This window comes from Ixodes scapularis, unplaced genomic scaffold (assembly GCF_016920785.2).
Source record: "Ixodes scapularis isolate PalLabHiFi unplaced genomic scaffold, ASM1692078v2 PGA_scaffold7__128_contigs__length_106722199, whole genome shotgun sequence".
Classification (NCBI taxonomy): Eukaryota; Metazoa; Arthropoda; class Arachnida; order Ixodida; family Ixodidae; genus Ixodes; species Ixodes scapularis.
Genome location: NW_024609882.1, coordinates 40,013,858 through 40,035,920, shown reverse-complemented (window position 1 = coordinate 40,035,920; position 22,063 = coordinate 40,013,858). Strand labels below are relative to the sequence as shown.

The 22,063-nt window shown below is 42.5% G+C and overlaps 1 protein-coding gene across 1 annotated transcript; it reads left to right on the top strand.

Annotated features, from left to right (window-relative positions):
* Positions 1–6,477: 6,477 nt before the first annotated feature.
* On the top strand, positions 6,478–17,637 carry LOC115315620 (sodium-dependent glucose transporter 1C-like). The gene is made up of 4 exons (XM_029974828.4): positions 6,478–6,643; positions 7,936–8,062; positions 11,219–11,377; positions 16,607–17,637. The coding sequence occupies exons 1-4, from the start codon at positions 6,569–6,571 to the stop codon at positions 17,635–17,637; spliced, it is 1,392 nt and encodes a 463-aa protein (XP_029830688.3). The 5' UTR covers positions 6,478–6,568.
* Positions 17,638–22,063: the final 4,426 nt, after the last annotated feature.

Genomic DNA, 22,063 nt, shown 5'->3' with positions numbered 1-22,063 from the left:
ACCTTGTCAACCGTGTTCTCGACCAACACGGAGTCATGGTGTCTTGGTCGCTGACACCACACAACCCTGAGGGGTTCCTAGCGCTAAACGACGATGATAGAGGAGATTTTGGTTTGCGAACAGGAGAGTCCGGTTCGGGAACAATAAAGCACCATACCCAGTAGGCATCGCCATCGCGGCGGACGACACGATCGTATGTTGAGAAACGAGAGAAAACCTTCATATTAAAAATATCGCAAAAAAGACAGAACAAAAACACGAAGCAGCACACACGACAAGGGCTAACTGGCAACTAAAGTTTGTTGAACTCTTCGAACTTTGCTATCGCCGTGCACGCGCAGAATGGCATCCCAACAGAAACCCGGCGTACTGCCAAATCTGTCGATATATACCTATTTTTAATAAGAATGCGCTATTTCGCGCTATTTTTAATGTGAATGTCAATTACCCACTTGCCCAGCAGACCAAGCTTTTGCGGGAAAACGAAAGTTCGGACTCCTATCTGGTTCTCGAATAACCCAAACTGCTAGGCATTACCCGAGACGTTGCTGAAGCTCTTTAATATATGTAAAAATATTTACAAAAGTTGTGCCCTTGGCACAGAACGGGACATCGGCAGACCGTTGGGTAGACCAAGCAGTTAGATCATCGCTCGCGCGTTGGTTCACGAGACCCGTCTTCTTTTTGGTCATCGTAAGTACGCTCCCACAAGTGGGGAAACAAGATGTCTGAGATGCAGCACAAACAAACACGGGAACGACGGGGAGGGTGGCTGAGCAGGGCGATGGTTTTGTTGATTTCCGGTAAATAGCGCCATGACAATTTAATAAATTTTAGGGACAGTACTTGACTGTCATGCATTGCTCCTTGCTGAAACGACAAGAAAAAAAAAACCTTACATTGAGGAAAACATCGCACAAATCGCTAACTTACAAACGGCATCCCCCAGAGTACGACACACAGCAGTTCCTATATCCGCCACACGCGGCTGCAGATCAGCCAATAATTCGTTTTTTGCTTTGCGTTTACGCAGCAGAATCGCCGTATTTCTGGGTTGGGGTTCATGTTTTTGTTTGCTTGTGGAACGATAAGCAATGTAAAATATACAAACAGTATATTATTTCAACCTTATTATTTTTGCCCTGCCCGTTTAACTTAGAACATAGTTTTGTCAAATGGGAAGTTTATGAAACGTCCGAGTCAAAAATAATGCCAAGATACTTGACAGAGTCCTGATTAAGGAATCGAGGTACATTGGCATCTGTGGCAGTTTTACGTATAGAGAACAAGCGGATAACTCAGCACCATAGTTTTGAGGGGGTTGCAGACAAAAGCCGATCTTGTTTTGCGCACATTAATGTCGATAAGGTCATTGGAAAACCAGTTCATGAGATCTAAGAAGCACATCTGGAGTTTTTCCATTGCTCTAGAATGGCAAAGATGGCTTGTCAGCAACAGAGTGCCATCTGCGTACTAAAAGAGCGTAGAGTTACAAACAGAAGTGGACATGTTATTGACATAAATATAAATAAAATAGGTGAAAGAGAAAATAATAATAATATTAATAATAATGTTAATCAAGAAGCAGTTTTGTTTGGTGCCCAGCGACGGCCATCCGGACTTGGTGCTGGCACACCCATAAACTATATAATATAATAAAACGCACGAGACCGAATAGAACATAATGATTAAAACCAAATTACAGTAAAAAAAACACCAAAACACGCATCTAGAAAAACAATTATGACTTTCATAATGAAAAAAACATCAGTCGAACAGAGACGAACACACATTGATAATCAGCACAAAACAAAGAACGTTTACAATTAGACATATCAAAGTGATCGGAGTTTACATAGTGCGTACTTTGAAAAAGAGACACCGGCAAAGGAATCATAACGTCCAACGTCTTCAGTCCTGACCCAGGATGGTGCTGCGCCTAACAAAATCACTTAGGACGTATGAAAAATGGACGACCAAGTCTACAATATTATAAAGCTCAAAAAATAAACTTTAACTGAAATAGAATTTATACGATTAAAAAAAATACCTTAATTTTTATTGGTTGTGCACCGAAATGTCCCTTCACCGAAATGTCCGCGCACCGAAATGTCCTCGCACCGAAAGGTCTGTGCACCGAAAAGTCCGTACACCGAAAATTCCCTACACCGAGAAATTCCCTTAGAAACGTCCTACAACAAAAAGTTCTAGAAGTAGGTGATGTAAAGAAGAATCCAGCAGCGCGGCCTCGTTGCCTAGAGACTAGTGAATGACAGTTTGTTGCAGAATGAAAAGAAGGACATAGCTATTACGAGAACGCAACTTTTTCAAAATATTAAAAAAAACGCAAAAAAAACAAAAAAAAAACACTTAAACGTGCAGGCACGTTGATCAAGGTCAACCTCGAAGACTCATATTTTTGACTTTTGAGATTTCGCTTTGTTATGCTTCTTTTTTCTTTGTCTTTTCAACTGTGTGATGTTTACTTTTTTGCCACATTCGCAAACATAAATCGTCCTCGTTTACCAGGGATCGAGTCCTAGCAACCAAAAACGAGAACATTTGTTCACAAAGCGTCACGGCTCCTGACTATTAAAAAAAGAAATGATCGAAAAAATAGCACTGCACGAGCGAAGGGAAAGTATGAATATGTCAGCGGTGTGAAAATAAAATTATTGGGAGCACAAGTTTACTCCCCTTAAAAAAAAAGGTAATATAAATCAAATATGTGGAACTGCACAAGTAATTTTCATCAAGATCAATAAAATATTTCATTAACAGATCTATAACTTTCGAAAGCAGAAACCAATCAACACTGCAGGTTGAGAGGACAAATGTGAGCTAGATTTGGATACGTCTAGCTTTTTGTGGTTTCTAGTCATTCCGGACGGTGCTGAATGACTGGAAAAGTTATGTCAGGTATGATGTTGTCTCGAAATATTTTCTAGGACGAGGTGCTGACGATGCTCAAAAGGGAACTATAGAGAAATCTTTTTGGCAAGGCCACTTTTATTTCTGCATAGGCACAACACCCCAACACTCATCATGTACGCATTTGTTTAACCGTCGAAGTAAATGCCCTTTGGCATTATACGGCTGCTCTCACAGTAGCGGTAAAAACACTCAATACCTTTCTTTCGATGTCACTACCCTCAATCTACGGTAGAAGATCTCCGAAAAAGCATACCAGCACGCCAGAGGATTGTTATTTAATGCATGCTGAACAGCACTGGTTTTGTAGTTGGACCCCCAATTAAAAGCAACTCGCTTGCTACAAGACGTTAGAATCGGGAATAATGAAATGGTAGCTCAGCAAAAGAGGGTTTTTTGATGGCGATCGTCTCAGAGTTCGGAAATCTTCTACTTAGGTGTGATGTGCGAGGCACGTGTGCTAGCTAATGGGCTCTCTCAGTTCGGTTTCAGAATGCAGCTACCTATAACAATCTATGGTTACTTACAGCTTCAAAAACGCAGTGCGTGACAGGTCCTGAGAATATTGTTATCCCTCAGCCTTGAATCAGCTCGTGATTTTAAAGAATATGAATGCCAGTATGCGAATCACGAAACAAAAAATCATGAACATTATAAGCCAGGCATTGGTCTTTCTCAGCTGTCAGGGGCCATAACAGCTAAGACTTTCCCGCATGTTTAAGTTTGCTTGAATACTCGGAATGTAATTTCGACCCAGATGCATGCAAGTGTCTCAGCAGAAAATAGTGCATTTTGATGTTGCTTCAATTAGTCACGAACTCGGTAGAATAGCAGTGAAATCTGACAAAGGAATCCAGAGGTAAAGCCCTATATTTATAAATTTATGAAATTTCTCTTTCTACGCAAAAGGAAGCAACGGCTCTAGTGATTAATTAATTTAATTAATTATAATTAATTTATATCAAAAACACCTAAACTCGTCTGTCAACTGTGTTAAAAAATGGTGTGAAAAATGGGATATGAAAATTAATCCAGATAAAACTGTATCCGCCAGAATCACTAGCAAAAAAATGAACGTCATCCCCTAACCTATCGAGTTGGAAAGCATCCACTAGCTCTAGTTGATCACTTTAAGTATTTAGGAGTTACGATATCAGCCGACCTCACATTAAATCGCCACATCGACAATGTCTGCTGTACGGCTCAAAAAAAGTTGGGAATTTTGAAGCGAAACCTAGGCAAGACCACACACAAGTCAGGTGAAATTGACTGAATACACAACATTTATACGGCCCACCCTAGAATATGCCTGCGCGGTGTGGGATCGTTACCGACAGAATCGGATCGAAAAATTTGAAAAAATATAAAGATAGGCTGCTCGCTTCATCCTTTCCAGATACCGCCGAATGGACTCCGTTACTAACATGCTCGAACAGCTCAGTCACCAACCTCTTCACACCCGCCGAGAGATATCAAGGCTAAAGCTTCTTTATATATTTTCAAAGGACTTACTAAATATGGACACATGTCATCCTTTACAACCACGTATTACTACACCACTAAGGGGGGTGCAGAATAGGGCTATGCAAGGTCCGCGAATTAATAATGACACTTACAAGTATTCATTTTTTTGTTAGAACAGTTGAAAGATGGAAGAACCTTCCCGAAAGTGTTGTGAATTGTGACTCATTAGGCTTATTCGAGAAATGTTTACTTGAATTATATTAGACTTCTCGTTTCTGTTTATGAGTGAAGAAAATGTGTTCTTTTCTTGATTATGAACATTGATAGCTTGTGTAGCGTGATGTGAACCAGTGCGGTTTTGCTAATTGATGTAAAATGTATAACGTGTCAAGAAATGTATATAATATTGCATGATATGAAAACTGATCCACTCCTGTAAAGCGCCCAGAAGGGCGCACAGTATTTACAAATAAATAAATAAAAAAAAAACCTTTCTATCTATCGATATATGTATATATATATATATATATAGATACACCGCTGCAAAAAGCTTTTGCAACCAGGCGGTCATTTGACATAGTACACCGCAATATATTTACAGCACAAAAAATACGGACAGTTTTATTTTTTGGAAGAATAGTTATCTCACAAAAATTAGATTGCAAAAACACCCAAAGATGACAAATTTTGTTGACAATGCAGAAGCTGCATTTGTATATTAACACTACACGGACAGACGCATGGAACAGGAATAAAATACGGTAAATATGACAACTTTTAGTCGCCGACTGGTGGGCGGCTAAACAAGTAGCACGTAATTATATCGATGTTGAATGTTTGAACACAACGTGATTAGTTTACACAACTGTATTCTTGGCATGAAACATCGCGCTCCAGTAACGTTGATTGAGGAGCGATCGAGCATTTGGGCACTGTACGATTAAGCCGAGCAAAACAGTGATGCTTCATTCGTGTTTTAGAGCGGAGCTCTGAGGCGCCCGTTTCCTTTTCGTGGCGTCGGCGTCACCGTTGCCGTCGGCGTCGGCGTAACCGCGCTAAATTTAGCGGGCAAATTTAAGTCGCATTACCTCAAGACCGATTCAGTTTCCCGCCAAATTTAGCGGGCAATTGAATTGCTGTTGAAGTCACGTGAAGTCAATTTTCCCGCTAAATCTACGGAGAAACTAAATTTGTTTATCGGTGACGTGACAGCAAGTCAAATGACGTCATGTTCCGCGCAAAATGTAGCTGGGAATCTGAATTGGTGTTGAGGTCACGTGGCGTCAATTTTTCAGCTAAATTTAGAGGGGAAACTGTAACGGGAAGAGAGGCTATGGAGGAGGAGGAGAGGAGTGAACGTAGGAGGTGGATGGGAGGGTACACAGGAGGAGAAGGGGACGGTACGGGGGAGGAGGGGAAGGCACGGAGGAGGAGAAGGAAAGAAGGAGAACGAGGACGGGAGAGTAGAAGAAGGAGTGGAGAGGAGGAGGAGCGGAGGAGGCGATGAGGAGAGGTAAAGAACGGGAGGTGGAGGACGGGAGGATGAGGAGGGGAGAGTGGAAGGAGGAGGGAAGGAGAAGGAGGAGGGGAGAGTATGAGGAGGATGCGAGCAGGAGGGGAGGAGGAGAGGAAGAGGGGAGGAGAAGACGATACGGAGGAGGAGAAGGGGCACACCCTTCCCTTTATACCATCCCCTTCTTCTTCTCAAGGGCTGCGCTCTAATTTCGCGTTACAGAAATTTGTAAACGTCTTTCATTTTTTGTTCCTGTCAGCTGAGTACGTGATAAAGCAAACAAAGATAGCATACACTTGTTGCTTTCTTTTAGGCTTTCTGAAAAAGGAACATGCAAACTTTTTTTTTTAGTCCGCATGACATTATTGTTACGTAGTCAGTACGGGCTTGCGAATGGCGTTTGCCCACGCGGAATTCACATGCCTTCGTCCGAGCCTATGGCAATAACGGGTCTTCTTGCAACACAAACATGCTGGCAGGCAGCGCGGTCGACGTAGATAAAGTTTGGGCATCTTATCCACAACCCTACCCCGAGGGTTTATAAGCGGCGTGCCCCTCTATCTGATAAAGGCGGGGAGCGGGGTTGCGGAGCTTGGACGCGGAAAACGTTTTCAGTTCCGTTGGTCCCACCTTAACGGAGAGAGCCGTGCCAGTGAGGACATGATGTCGAAGCGGGGGCAACTCTGGCTCAAACTTGGGCGAACCCTCAACTGCAACTTGGGTATCTTTGGGATGGTATGTTTTCTAGATTATTGAGAACACCGTAGACATTCCTGAATATTTATGGTCGCTTTTTTTTTTATAACAGTGTATTTAAGCATACAGCACAGCGCTACCCCAGAACGATCGGACTGCAGGTCTTAAGTTTAGGGAGCACCTCTGGCTGAGTGCAAAATCGAATATTTCTTCTGTCGCTATGGCTTACGGGCAATTACGCGTTTTCGCGTTGCTGGTGGACGCTAAGCATCAATAGTTTGATTGGTGGATATAAATTAGCGAATAAAAATAACGAAAACAAAAATTTAAAAGAAATGCATTCGTATTATTTTATAGGACCCTGAAGCACGAGCTACGTTTTTGGTTTGTTTCTTGGTTTGTTCTTTATTTTTTTCCGAAACACGCTTGTAAACGACCGTGGCTCGTGCATTATAAAACGTTATATTGGAATTTTATGCTCGATCACATAGTTATATTCTTCCGTCTTATGGACTGGCCTTACACTTCTGGACGAGCGAAACGGGCTTATTAGTCGAATAGCGCTGAACTTACTGTTGAAGGGCCGATTTCGTGTTTTATTAGCAATGCAGCCTGATACAGCGCATCATAACCGCTAGAGAACGCTCACGTCAGCGCTGCCTGAACGCTGTTCCTAGTGTTGAATTTTTGCCGGAATAGAGCACTTTCAAAAGTTCATCAAGCAATATTGGCGGTTGCGATTGCTTGGACATGAAGCGCGTAATTGCATCCGAGTCCTCGACGAACCCTGACGTCACACTCGTTTTTCGACAAGAGTTGAGCCGAGTTCACGCCGACCGCTGAAGCAGCCGTCGTGTCCAATACATGCTAGGAATATATGATCAAGCAATGGCGGACAATCGTTGGCGCAGACGTTTCAAAAATGGTCTAGTCATGTGTGAACGGGCTTAAAGTGTTAGATCGTGATTGGTTAAAACTTTCTCTGTTGCTTTAACGGAGGAGACTAAACCCTGCGCCAACATTTATGTGCTACGTTGTCAGGGCCAGCGTACGTAGAGCAAAGCAACAAAATGTGGTGTATGTCTGTTCAGGGCGCGGAAGATTAAACAGTTCCAATGGGCCTCAGGTGTCTCCGCCGTAGTTTCGAAAATTAACCGGTGCAGTACGCGTGCATTGTAGGGCACCCTTAACATGCCACTGATATAGTTTGTACGAAATGATCCGCTAGTTTGTATGGCATGAGGAAGTATTGGGCTGAAAGTGTAATCTATGATTATAGCTTATTAAAATTAGTGGGTAATAAAACCACGGTAAATTTATTGCGTCGTCAGGGGTTGGTCATGGCATTAACATCAGTGGCGCTCTTGGACTTGGCGGAGATCTACGAATCAGATGTGAAGACCGTGTCCCACTTCATCACCATACGCTGCGTTGCTGAACTCCTGGGTTCATTAATCGGTGAGTATATTGTATGCGTTGTTATGCATTAGTATTCCGAATAGATTATACTAAATTTGGCAAAACAACACCGAGGCACCTTTAAAAGTAAATTCTCTTTCGCTGCACTTACTTCCACGCATGACTCAATATAAAATATTATTGGAGAGTATCTTTTCCATACCACACCAAGTTTTCGGTCGGTGTATATTGTGTCCACTAGGAAATATATTAATGACTTTTTACAATAGCGTGCCAAAAAGCTTTGTGAACGTATAAAATAGTATCTTCGCCTCTCCGCATGCGCCAAGCCCCAAACGCATTTTCGATTGGCACGTTGCGACGACGCTATGTCTTCTCCTACACAAGGATTTGGGTATGCTGCTGCGGAAGTCGTACTTGTCGTTTTACACGTATTTTGCGTGTTAATTTCAAGATGATCAAAAATCATCTGAAATTATAAAGTGCTTAGATGTGACGTACTTACAGCTCAAAATCTAGCCGTACGCCACATTCATGAATTGTTGCCGTATCTAATGCACATAAGGTAACACAATATATGCTTCGAGATCAAATATAGAATATAGGGCTAATTTAATATTTAATATATGTCGATTCTGGTAAAAATATATATATGTATATATATATATATATATGTTTTTTTTAATTTTTATCTGGGGTTGAGGTATTTATAACATTAATACTTTTTCTTAGTCTTTATTTTACATGTCTCATGTATTAGTAATAGAGGTTTCTTTGTACTTCCTGAAAACAGACGTTCATTCATTGGTAGAGAAATAGCAATATTTATAATTGTTTAGATATTTTTTTGAGAAATTTGGTGTTTATTAAACAATCTGGTCAACCAGCCCCTATTACGGGTATGCTACACGGTGCAAGGAAGTGAAAGAAAAATCACAATTAGAAGAAAAAAAGATTAAGGAATAAAAGAGAAATAGGTAGCGACTAAAAAAGAGAGATAAAATTAATAACAATAGAATGAAAATAAATAAGAATTTCCTAATGTGTATCTTTTTATATTAGTCCATCTTCACTTATCCTCGGTGCAGATGAGTCTTCCTGAGGAATTTCATGAGAGCTTTCGTAGCCTGATACGCTTGATCAGGTCTCCTGCTCAAGCGTATCAGGACTACGCAGAACATGAAAGTCCACCTTCTGGTCTTCTGTCAGACTCAGTCGATTCTCCATTGCCTTCCTTTCCAGAATGCTTTCAATGTCACTGCAGAACAGGTGTTGGATGTCATGGGCGTTTCTAAATTATATTAATAGGGAAAACTTTTTCCTGTTTTATTTAATTAATTGTTACCATACGCAAATTTAAAGGGACCATAAACTTATTTTTCAAGTTCTTTCCTCTTCGCTTTGATCCTCAACTGAAAATTGAAATAAGGAGTCACGTGATCGTGACGCGCTTTGGCACCGGATGCGGCGACTTCAAGCTTCCATCGTGCATTTCTGGCACACCATAAAACTCAGGGGAGAGCTTTCTAAGGAAAGGAAGTAAAAAATAGTTCGCTATACCTTCGAACATTTCTACAGAAAGGCAAGCTTTTGGCTTTCTTCCTTGTCGGCGCACTAAACAATATGTGATTAGTAAAATTTTAATTTATCCCATCCCAAAACTCATCTCATTGTCCTTTTAAGTATTATATGAAGTAACGCTTTTTGAATTAATCTTGAAAGTCCTCATAGAAGAGAGAAATGAAGCTCGGGGTCTATATTGCAACGCAAACTGGTGATATTATGGATTTTCCCTCAGAAACGTTGTTACTTTTGTGCCAACATTCCCAACTAAGGTTTTTTAGTCGGATCAAAAAACAACCATCTACGAGAAAGCACAGCTAAAAATAAAACAAGTACGGCAACCTTTAAGAACGCAGAACTGCAGAAGATGTTTGTTCACCTTACATACATGTCTTGTATTTTTGTCGTGCATATTGGAAAACGTGCAAAGCTAGAAATATTATTGTAGTAACTATTTTGTGTTAAAATTTAGCTTTAACTTCGAAGTTGGTTTCATGGTCGAGTTACTAGGAAGCTGGAACGTTGACCGTTGGATTCATGTTACAACAAAACCCTTCGTGAAAAATTAGCTTTTCATAATGATTTAGTAGGCTTGTTCGATTTACCTGCACCTCCTGCACCGGCGCAGAAAGGTGTAGGGCGGTGAACTTTCGGTCGTATATCAATAAAACATACCGGAAGTACTCTGGCGTACGCTTTTCTGCACCGGTGTAGGAAGTGCAGGTAAATCGAACAAGCCTACTATATAGACCTTTAAAAATATATATATATGACCTTCTTGGCGCTCTTATTTTTGTCTGCTAGGCTGTGAAATGCCTTCTCAGCATGCGCTGTTCATCTGCTGTGCTGTATATCGGACGCTTCGCACGCTTCCACAGCTCAGTGGATCGGCATTTTTCGCCCGGCTGACCAGGAATGCAAAGGTCTAAGCGCATTTTTCACTTAAGGTCTTAGAGCAGCCGATGCTACAATTCAATGAGTCATTCAAGCAGCGCCAAACAGGCATCGTCGTGGCGTTCATCGTCTCTGTGTGTTTGATATCAGCGACGAAACCAATTATTCACAGTGAATGTACCGCATGGATGGAAGAATGCTAATTGCTATACCCTTTGTAACAAGCGGCACCTTGCGCCACCTAGCCTAAGATTTCATCATCCCTTCTCTTTTGTTCTTAATTCGTATAAATTTTGTTAGTACACAACCCGCCACCCTACCCTTTTTCAAGTGATTCCATTGCTTATTTTTATCTGTATTTTTTTTATCCCTCCCTAGATCTTTTCCCCCAAGCTTTTATTCACCACAATTCTTTCCCTATCCATTCGTCCATCCATGTCTGTGAATCCCCCGTGACCCTCCAAATCCGTAGTCATCTTCCCCAAGAGGGTGGGACGAAGCCCCGTGCACCTTAATATAACGTGTTCTATAGTTTGCCTTTCGTGGTTGCATATGTAATCTTGCGACCTCTTTTCTTTTTTGTTGCTGCTGCGCAAGCTCAAAAAGATCACGAGGGTCCTGACGATGCACGTTGGACGCTGCTTGATTAGCTCCCTGTGCTCGCAGCGTCGCGGCTGCGTTCGAAGTGAAACGGAGCGTGAGTTTTATAATGTTAACCCAGAATTTCTCTCTTTGCAGGTGGGAAGTTGTACGACACTTACAACACGCAGGTTGTCACCATCCTGACAATGTTGATGGCCTTCGGAACGGTGCTTTTGATTCCCATAAGTGGAACTCTCGCACTGGCGCTGGCCATGGTGTTCATTGGTGGACTCAGCTTTGGCGCCTTTGATACAGGTTCGTTCCCTCTCAGTATTTAGGTTTTATAAGGCGTTATATGACGAAGCTACTCTACAGATTGCTTTCACCTGGGCTTTCAAAAGAGCTCCCGTCAATGACAATTTGAAAGACGCCGGGTTCGTCAAGTCCCGAGGTTTTTATTATCACTCCAAAACCACTAGGATCACGAAATCGACCGATAAGAAAGTTAAAGAAGGAAGCACGAAGCGAGAAGATGGATTGTAACTAGGTATTTGTTTCATAAGCTGCTAGTAACATCAATTTTGTGCAATCAAAAATGTAAAACAATACAGCCCCTTCGCCTGCGTGCCACACTTCCATTACTTAACTAAGGTTTAACGAAGTTAACTTACATATTTACAGTGACTGCTAAATATAAACACATGAACAGGTTTTATTTTTTAAAAAAACATCAGTGGCAATACAAATACATTATTTGCACTGAACGCGATTAAAGCCAACGGCAAGTGACGGTAGCGCTTGCTCAATAAAAAAAAAGAAAATGCACCAAAATGGCTCAATTTTTTTATAGCGTGAAATGCTTCAATAACATGTCTAAAAGACGAAAACACCTTTGCAAACGTTTTCCAGCAGATAATAATGTTTATTGGCCGTTATGTATTGTCCATTGCTTGAACTCCGGAAAGAAAGAGTTGGTTATGTATACCAATACACAAAATGCACAATTCCTCCGTTGATCCCCTCCCAACTATTGGAGACTACCAACGGTGTGGTAACGTTCAAAACACGACACTGCGCACAAGGCCTTCTTGCACCACCTACACCAGATCCTAGTTTCCTTGCGGATGTTCTTCCCCTTGCCGTCTCTCTTCATGTAGCAGACGATGCAGCGGCGTGTCGGTTCTCGCTTCTTCTCTGTCGGCGGGATGTGCGACGGGAAGTGGCGCTCAGTAAGCCGCTTCATGTTCAGAGGACATCCTGGCCGCCCTTTCTTCTTGGCACTGCCATTCCCTGAATACTTGGTGATGATCTCGTCAACAAGTTGCAGCCGGTAGTCCATGAGGGATGCTCGGCCTCCTTCTTTCTGATAGAGGACAAATGAATTGTATGTCGCTTCATCCAACAAGTGCTGAAAGATCTTCTTGTACGAGATCTTCTTTCGCTTCCGTGGCACTGAGTAGCTAGACAGCATCTGGTCTGCCCTGTCCACTCCACCCATTGTGTGGTTGTAATCCAAGATAGCTTCAGGCTTCATGAGCTGGTTGCCCCTTTTGTCAATGAATGGTACCATTTCAGCACTATGCACAGTGGATAAAACCGTTACCAGCTTTTTGTCCTTCCACTGTATCAGCAAACACTTGCCCCTTTGAAAGGCCAGCATATCGCCTTTCTTGAGCTTTGTGGTGGCTAGGCCAGGAGGAAGATTCTTGCGTGTCACTCGTGTTGTGCCATAAACATCGGTTGATCTTTTGAGCAGGAAGTCAACAAGTTCTGGGGACGTGTAAAAGTTATCTGTAGTGATGCAGTAGCCCTTGTCCAAGAGAGGCTCCACAAGCTTCACTACAACTTTTGTTGCCATTCCGAAGCTTTCCGTTGCTACTGACGAGGTCTCCAGGTCGGTGCCTTTTCCCGTATATATTATAGAGTTCCATATATAGCCGCTTTCCGACTCGCACAGCAGGAATGACTTGATGTCGAACCTTGCTCTTTTTAGAGGCATGTACTGTTTCCAACTGAGCCGTCCCTTGAAAAGCATTGCAACAAGCTTTCGTCGACACTTATGTCGCGCTCAGGCACGTACAATGTACGGTACTTCTTCACAAGCTCCTGATACACTGGCCAGATTTTTCGGAGCAGAGGTTGAGGGTGTCCTTCCAAGTTCTGGATGGTCGTGTTGTCAACGAAGTGCAGCATTCTCATGACGAGCTGGAAGCGGTTCGCAGGCATTATCTCACCAAAGGCAGGGGTCTCAATCAGGCGGCTTCTCGACCAGTACAGCCTTTCGTTTGGTTTTTTTTACAATGCCCTGCAGCATCAAGAGGCCAAAACAAACACGCAACTCTTCACGCGTAACAGGGAACCATTTTCGGAAGCGAGAATGCTTGCCCAGGTTCCATGAATTCAGCAACTGAGATGCGTACCTGTTTGTCTCAACTACAATAACATCAAGCAGTTCATCATCGAAGTAAGCCTCATAAAGCTCTAGTGGCTGGGGGGTAAGCTCACTGTGAACGTCAGTCCCGATGGACCCTTGAATTGAAACCGTGGAGGTCTCGCTGGAATATTTTTGAGGTCTATGCGACACCACGCACGGGAGCTGGCGATCATCTCATCGATACTTTCTTCGTCATCTGACTCGCTGTCGTTGAGACTGTCGTCACTATCTTCTTCACTTGAAGAATCAAAATCGAAGTCAACATCCTCATCACTTTCGCTATCATCTGACGGATGATAATCAACCGCACTCGAACGACGCACGGATGATGCCATGTTTGTTTAAAAGCGCGGGAAAATCTCATGCCAGCAGGGCGAGACGCAAAAAACAAGGAGAGCATACAAGGAACGTCTGCTGCCATCTAGTGTGAAAAATGTCATTCAAGAAAAGCGTGGATGAAAAAAGATGCTGCCATCGATGTTTTTAAACAGAAAACGCTACTTGACGAGCTGTGCTCGTCAACAGCCATTTAGAAAGTAGCAAAGTACCCATGACGTGGTGAGCTCGTCATAAGCAAAAAAGTGGCAATCGCTCGTGACGAGTTGAGGTCGTCATAAACCCGTAAATGGTTAAGCACATACAAAAAATTATTGTGACAAATCTATGCACGCAGGATTAAGCATAGAAAAATAATATAAAATGTCTGCGCAATTCAAACACGTTTTCAATAATAATACACATTATCGAGTTCAATGATGCACGGACATTTACTATATCATAGGACATATAACGAACAACATAAATGAAGCGAGACTTTCTATTTAAAGCTTATGGCATATAACCAATTACAAAGAAGTCCTCGTTTTATTTTATGAATACTTAATATTGCACGTATATGCGGCAGTTTACATAGGCAAATATTTAGTATAATGAACTTTAGAGATCGTTAGTAATTGGCTCCCAGATTGTTTACTGATTTATTGTCAGAGATATTAAAATCCTCGGGGAATATCCAGTCCTGTCGTCTCAACATTAGCCAGTAGTGGACAATGAGGCCGCGGAACAACATACTAATAAAAGACGACGACCCTCTTATATGGTCTTAAATCACGAAGTTTCCTGCTTCGCGAGTTGTTCATTGGCGTTCTTGTCGACCCATGACTCAATCTGATTGACTGCGGTGTAATAATGAAATGTTTAAAACTCGCCACGCCTCTTGAGCTGTCGGTGAGAGTAGATGGCAACAGTCTTCGTTAGTTTGTTATTGTCTATATTAGGGCACAGCTAAAATCGCCGCCCCAATGATGTTATCTCGCCTCGCAAGCGTACCTTACGTTACCCAGCTTATTTTCGGCTCGATAAGGCTGGGGATAAACTGCTGTTTAACGCAACCCCCCGGCCCCCTCCCAAAATCTTGACCGCTGATCGTCCGTGCATTTTTCGCTAAGTTTAGTGGGGGAGTGGCATCATGATTGTAGCTTTGGGTGCAGTCTCAGCTTACGGGTGAACGGAGCACAGTTAATAAACGTTTCTCTACGAAAATGAAGTAATGTAAGGCTATAAAATAGGTCACGGAATACGTGCATGAAATTTTGGTGACACAATGTCAAAAACATTTACGGAGAACAAAACAAACATACCAGTTGAAGTATTCAGAATTAACATAGCTTTGTTAGAGCAATAATAACCTCAATTACGATACAAAAAGACCCCACATATTTTACTCGCAGCCTGTTTCTGGATGCCCTAGGATGCTAACACTTCATGTTAACACTTTATTGTTACAGTGCCTCAAAGACAACGTTGGATTGAAGGCGAGCTCCCTGCTTGTTCCGACCGCATACTTGAATGTGCAATAAGTGCATCGGCATAGCCTGCCCGTTTTCTGGATATAAACCTTCTGCGTCATCACTACAGCTCTTAAAAAACCTCTCCAGCAAAAATGGGGTTCATTCGTTTTGTTTTTTGTTTTTTTATGAAATCCTTTTGGAAGGTACCTTTACTTCCTTGTGGAAGTTTCCACAAAATTATCGCGCGCGATTTGAAGAATAAAGCATCAAAAACGCCCTTAGAAATTCCCGTATTGCAACTCGATAAACGAGCCGCGACGTAGCTGGATCAGAATGCCGTCTTCTTATGGCTTTTCTTCCTCCGCGTCCCTCAGTCCCGCGTGCTGTCATCGCATCGGTCGCGTCGCTCTGCTCAACGCATCTCTGCTTCATATCAGCCTTACCAAATAGGGCCAACAGAGAGGGCACATAGATGGACGAACACAACAACGACTGACAAGTAACGCATCGTCTACTTCTTTGTAAAAAAACAGGACCAAGGTTAAAAAAAAATCTCGCAAAAAGTTTGTGGAAATTATCTCTCATAACATTGGCTACTTTGCCAAGTAGCATGGCTCTTTAACGATAAAAAAAGCGGAAGGGGCGCTAATACACTTGTCATCAAGTAGCGAAATTTTCTCCGCCTCAACAATTCCACTAATTAAAGGGTCGACACTGGGCGCCCATAAAGTGCCTTTTATGAAGTAGGGCTCACAACCACAGTCTCGGACGAGAGTCCCTACATGGTCAGAGATAGACTTCTTCGTTTTGTTCCAATGTTCTTGCAGTCGATCGTTGAGATATCTGTCAGTTTATCCGAACAGAGCTTCCAATATGACCTTATACAGGAGACTCTGGTCCGACATACATACTGGGTGTCTTATCAGTGCGGCTCAATGAAGGTAAGGAGTGGAAACAAAAAAGGCGCGAGCGTCACGTTTAGTGGCTATAGAATCTCTGTAGATCACAGATTTCTTCTAGTGACGACACGAAAATACATGCATAAAAATATCAGCTTCTCAAATTAATTTTCTGATCAAATCTTAGTTATTTTGATTTTATAATTTAGCATCGTAGTTCAGGGTACGTAAGCTTGCGAGAGGCATAAAGACAAACGATCGCTATATTTATGCAGGAGTGGCCCTCTAAATATACACCCGAACATGGTAAGAATTTTAGTTTTATTAAGCACAGAGACAACAAGAGCATATTTTCTGCTTCAATGGCAGATCTCATATTAACGTCCCCAAAATTTTTTATTATTATTATTCTGTCGTGCAGGAGCCAACGTATGGACCATGCGGTTATGGCCTGAAAATAGCAACCCAGCGCTGCAAGTGTACCACCTGAGCTTCGGAATAGGCTCCTTGGCTGCTCCACTGCTCGCCGAACCCTTCCTGTCTACGCTTGCCTCCTCAAGCTCCGAGCCCTTGGACGCCACATTCAATGATACTGTTGACTTTCTGAACGACACCGTACACGTATGGACCCAGAGAAAGAACGCTACCAGTAAAGAATCCCGGATCCAGTACGCGTTCGGAATAGCAAGTGGATTCTACCTCATACCCCTAGTTTCTATGATTGCACTGTACCTTGTGGACAACGGTGACTTCAAACTCCAGGACACCACACCAACAGAAGTCTCATCTGGCGAAAAAGAAGCAGCCGACAACGCTCGCTTTACCAGAGTCCTGTTGACGCTGCTGTGTGCCCACATAAGCGTTTACGTTGCCCTGGAGTGCACAACAGGACAGATGCTGACAGCGTACGCCGTCAAATGTGACCTCCATCTAACCAAGTCGTCGGCATCCCATCTGACAGCCGTCTATTTCTCGTCCTTCGCGGCTAGCCGAATCATGGCCGCCATAGTCACCCTCAAGGTCACCTCCTTCCAGATGCTCGTGGTATCGCACATCATTCTCGCGGTCGCCGCGACCCTTCTTCTCATCTGGGGATCCTCGTTGGAGATCGTGCTTTGGGTGTCGGTCTCATTGCTGGGAGTCGGCAAAGGGCCCGTATACGGGGCTATTGTGGCGTGGACAGCGTCTTACGTGGAAATGAGTAACAGAATGATGTCGCTCATAATAGTGGCGGGGGTGGTGGGGGCCATGTCACCACCTCTGCTTGTCGGACAGTTCCTTGACTACCATCCGCCAGCGTACTTGTACGTCTGCTTCGCGACAGCATGGCTGTCCATCGTTCTTTTTATGGTAATGGCTTCGGTAGTAAGAAAACGGCCAACAGTGACCGCTAAAGAGAGCAAGTGTAGCACCGAAAGTCCTGAATTAGGTACTGACCGGGTTTGCTTGTAGTGTTAGAGATTTGATGCGTGAAATCACAAGCTTTGATGTTAAATATTTAGACGGACAAATAAACGTAGTAGCCCAAACTTTTGTACAAATTTAGTAAGTTAATGCTATAGGCTTTTTTATTTTCACTTGTATTCGGTCTGTTGAAGAACATAGCTTATTGCTCTCGAGCAGAAATGAGACAACTCGGTGCTGCGAATGCTCACAAATATAGCTTCAAGACATGAGCTTCAATCTTGTCGTGTTTTATTTTATAATATAAAATACATAAGAAACGAGACAATTAAGGTTATGTTGAATTGAGGTATGTCAAGACATCTTGATTAGAGTGTTTGACATTGCAAAAAGTTCGGCGTGCACCTGAATATTTATTGATATTTTTTCTGCATCGTACAAACCGGATATAGCAACACTTACACTCAAATAGCGCAAAACTTCACCCAATATATTTTTATTGACTTAAGCATCTCATTAACTTTCTTTACAATACGTTATATGTCTAAATTTGGAATGATGAAATTATACTATGCGAACAATATCAGGAAGAATATTCGGCTTTGTCAGTGGAGTTGTAACTTCTTTCTTTACGCGCTGAATAAACTATACAGCTTGAACCATTGTAGACAGTGCGAACTTTCTACAATACGCGGATCATATTTCACATGTCCAGCGCCGCAGTGCGGGGTAACTTTCAAAGATAACACTTGCACGCACACTCAAGCGCATTGAAAAGGGCACTTAGGTACATAGTGCACTGAATTTCTCTACGCCCTTAGAAGTTACGTTTTTTTTTTTTTTTTTTTTTGGTGGGGCGTTTGCTACACCACAACTAAGACCCATAAACTTCTTGATCTTAAAATGTTTGAAACTGACAACGTAAGTGATTATGCCACACTATAGCGGCGGGCTCCCAACAAGCCGTTTCTAGGGACTTTGTTATATACAAGCGCAAGGGGGCTTGACGCGAGGCTACAATTTGTTCGATAAAAAAGGTGAATAATTATATGTAACCCTTGTGTCTTTAACCATCTAATCATGACGACATTTTCTATCGTCTCAGTGCCATATAGCGATAATTAAAACACGGTAATAAAATTTTACAACCGGTTTTGTCAAGCTTGGAGACGACAGGATGGCTTCGCGGGTCCAGGGATCATTTCTGAAGGAGCACGCAAATGCGTTGAATTAATTCGGTGAGAGGGGACGAATCTTCCATTCTCGGGGTATATGAACCTTTTTCAAGGTTCATTTGCGCCCGACGCCAAGCGGCACATGCTTGATTTACACCGGGTTGATTCGGTGGTTGATCGGCGGGTGCGGAAGAATGCTACGAGTTATCAAGGATCATCGACGCGCCGACCGGGCTTTGGCGAACATCGCCATGACCTACCTAGACCTGCCTAGACTCCGTATAGACATCTTGCCTTAGCCCTTTCATCGCGATCGTCCATTGCCGGTTTGTAGTATTTCTGAGTAAAATGTGCTACGTTGGCAGAATACGTGCCGAGCTCGTCGTCGCAACAGGCCAATCGAGACATGGTTGCGTGCACGCTTGCATCGCGATTACCGCGATCTCGCATCTTTCTCTAGGTAATCATGTGATTCGTTGCCCGTTGCTTCTCCAACCGAAGTTGATCAAGTGGTGGGAAAATCCCTTGTCCCGTACATCCGTACTCCTAGGGTACCGAGAAAATGTCGCAAAGCTGCAGGTGAGCTGGTGAATATTAGCCATGTTGGATTAACCTGAGATTGAGGTAGAGAAAAAACGTCAAGACGTAGAAGAGACTGAAAATTCATGGAACGGCGTCTCAAGTCCTATATATTTTCTGTCCCTTCTACGTTTTGATGTTTCTTCTCTACCACAGTCTCAGGTTAATCCAATCCTGGTGTACCCTCCCTCCGTGCCGCCGATACAAAGCAGAATGTCACGACAGTTGGTAAAGCAGGTCCCTGCAACCACCTCTTGTTCATACATCCGTCACCGGGTGGAGTCTTTTTGTGAAAAAGATCCATTCTTTCTGTGAGACTTCAAAAGTGAGGTACCCGTGCACAACTCTGATCGACACTCAAGGCACGAACGTGCGAACTACAGCCCGTAGAGGCTTCCGCAATATTCGAAAAGGTTGAAAATATTGTGAAGCAGAGTCATATAATGATGATAAGTTTCAACGACGATGTAAATGCATCAACTTCTAAGTGCAGGTCAGCATATGTTTTAGTAATACAAATACTTTGTTTGTTCTCAGCAAAGGTTAACCAGGCGCAGTCGTTGCATTAAGGTGGCGATGCAGACGAGTTGGTTCAGGACTATATCGAGAAACAGTTCAAAATAAAAAACACACACAAAGGCCAGTAAAGAAAGTGGGCAAAACGAGGGCTGATTGACAACGTAAAATTCATTGAGTAAATGCAGAACCAGCCACGGCAACCATCATCAAGAAATAAACGAAACACGTGAGCACAAGATAAAAACCTCAAGCTTTTGAACTAATTAAACGAGGTACAATTAGCTACGTCAGCAAGACGTCTGCTTGCCTGCATTCAAAAGAACTCGAGTTTCTTAGTTTCTAGTGACTGTAGGTTATTCACGTACGACTCCTTTCTGTTTTAGCTTCTCATTGCCGCTGCAGGTTTTAACTTGTTGTTCATAGGTGTTTTGATTATTATTTGATGGTGGTTGCTGTGGCAGTTTTTTTTCTGATTCTTCTTCCTTTAAAATTCACAGGGTATCTTATGTTACCCTTAAGACGACTTGAAGGCGAAAGCCCAAGAGCCGATGCATTTAAGACAGACACATTATTTACATTGATTCCTATTGATTTGCTTTATAGTCCTTTGTAAATTCCAGTTGATTACTCTGACTTCTCGTTAATTACTCTTAATTCACTTTGATTCTATCCATTCACCTTGATTCTTCATAATTTGTTTTGTCACCTTTCTTAATATTATTGGCTCCAAATCACGTGAGTGGCCACGTAGATGGTTTGATACCTTTCGTGTCGCCAACGAGATTTCGCTCAAGGACTTTGAAGGTCAACGGAACGATGAAATATATAAGTATTTCGCCTTAATAAACTTTTAGTAAGTCACTCGTCCCGCCCAGTTATTCTCAAATTGTGTGTAAGTGTGTGCGTATGTATCTGTCTGTTTTGCGTTCTTGTCAATACAGTAGAAGTTGCTTTAGTAAGCATTTGTGTGACCGAACGGACAGCCCGTAACGAACTTTCCTTGTATTTTTACCCAATCATAACACTACTTGGGGCCTTTCTAAAAAAAAAAAAAAAAATTGACCAGGAGGACTTGTTTTTACATGTGATGGTTACGGGCAGGTACAAAACACACTCCGACATTGCGAGCCTGCAAACATAATTGGGTGTCTCAAACTGATCATATTCGAGTCAACATAATCGTTCCTTCATTACGACGCACGTCAACTGCAAAATTAAAAAAAAAGAACGTGACGCTGATTTGATATTATGGAATAACCAGTCGCTTTTCACGCCGTATTTTCGCAGATCTCAACATGTTTCAGGGTTTTCACCACAGTTTCCCGTAACACACGCCGCCACAACCTGTGTCTGCTAACCTATGACACCTGTCATGTACCTAATTCATACAAGAACAACATCGTATCATTATTCAAGTGACTCACACAGTTGCAGATGGCATGCTTCAGTCACTCTGCAAGCGTTCGTCATCTGCTGCAGGTATTTCGAGACGCCTCGAGGACGGAAATTAGTGGCAAAGGTGCCAAAAACAGCCAAATCTCGGAAAACTTTGGCATGTCAAGTGTGAGATCGAGGCTTCCTATATTTACTATTTCCAGTGGCTTAAATCCAACCTTCTGTTCTTGAACGATCGTTTTTTCGAAGCGAAATCCACTCCCATGTATTCACCATGAACACGCCCTAGCCAACAGGTTGTGTAAAGCAGCGACTTCCCATATACGAGGTAAATTTTAAATAAATGTGTTTTTTTTAACACGAAGTAATTGGTTAACTAATAAACGGTGAGAGCTGACTAATCTCCTCGCCAATTGCTGCGACAGCATTGCGACGTCGTCGAAGGTGCGCCAAACAGCGGTTACGAAGCACCGCATTGTTATTGAGGACGACGCTCTCCCTGTTCATCGATCGCCGTAGAGAGCCACCGTAAATAAAAGAGAAGTCACCCGGGAGAAAGTTCAATATGTGATGAACGAGGGCATAATTCAGTTGCCAAGCAGTCCGTGGCCTGTGATCCATTTGTTGGGGACATTCCGTGAAATAAGAATTTTTACAGGAATATCAATATTCTAATTGATTTGCATTCCATGATACCCAAGCAATTACAGTCTTCGGTAACATTACCATATTTTGTCAAGAAAAGCACAAATTGTCAATTATGTAAGGGTAACCAATAATATTCAAAAAGAAAACAATTTAGAGCA

Bases quoted from the DNA above. Each gene is read 5' to 3' on its own strand.
- LOC115315620 (XM_029974828.4), top strand. From the start codon at position 6,569: ATGATGTCGAAGCGGGGGCAACTCTGGCTCAAACTTGGGCGAACCCTC. The intron at 8,063-11,218 runs GTGAGTATATTG...CTCTCTTTGCAG, and splicing joins ACTCCTGGGTTCATTAATCG to GTGGGAAGTTGTACGACACT. The intron at 11,378-16,606 runs GTTCGTTCCCTC...TCTGTCGTGCAG, and splicing joins CTTTGGCGCCTTTGATACAG to GAGCCAACGTATGGACCATG.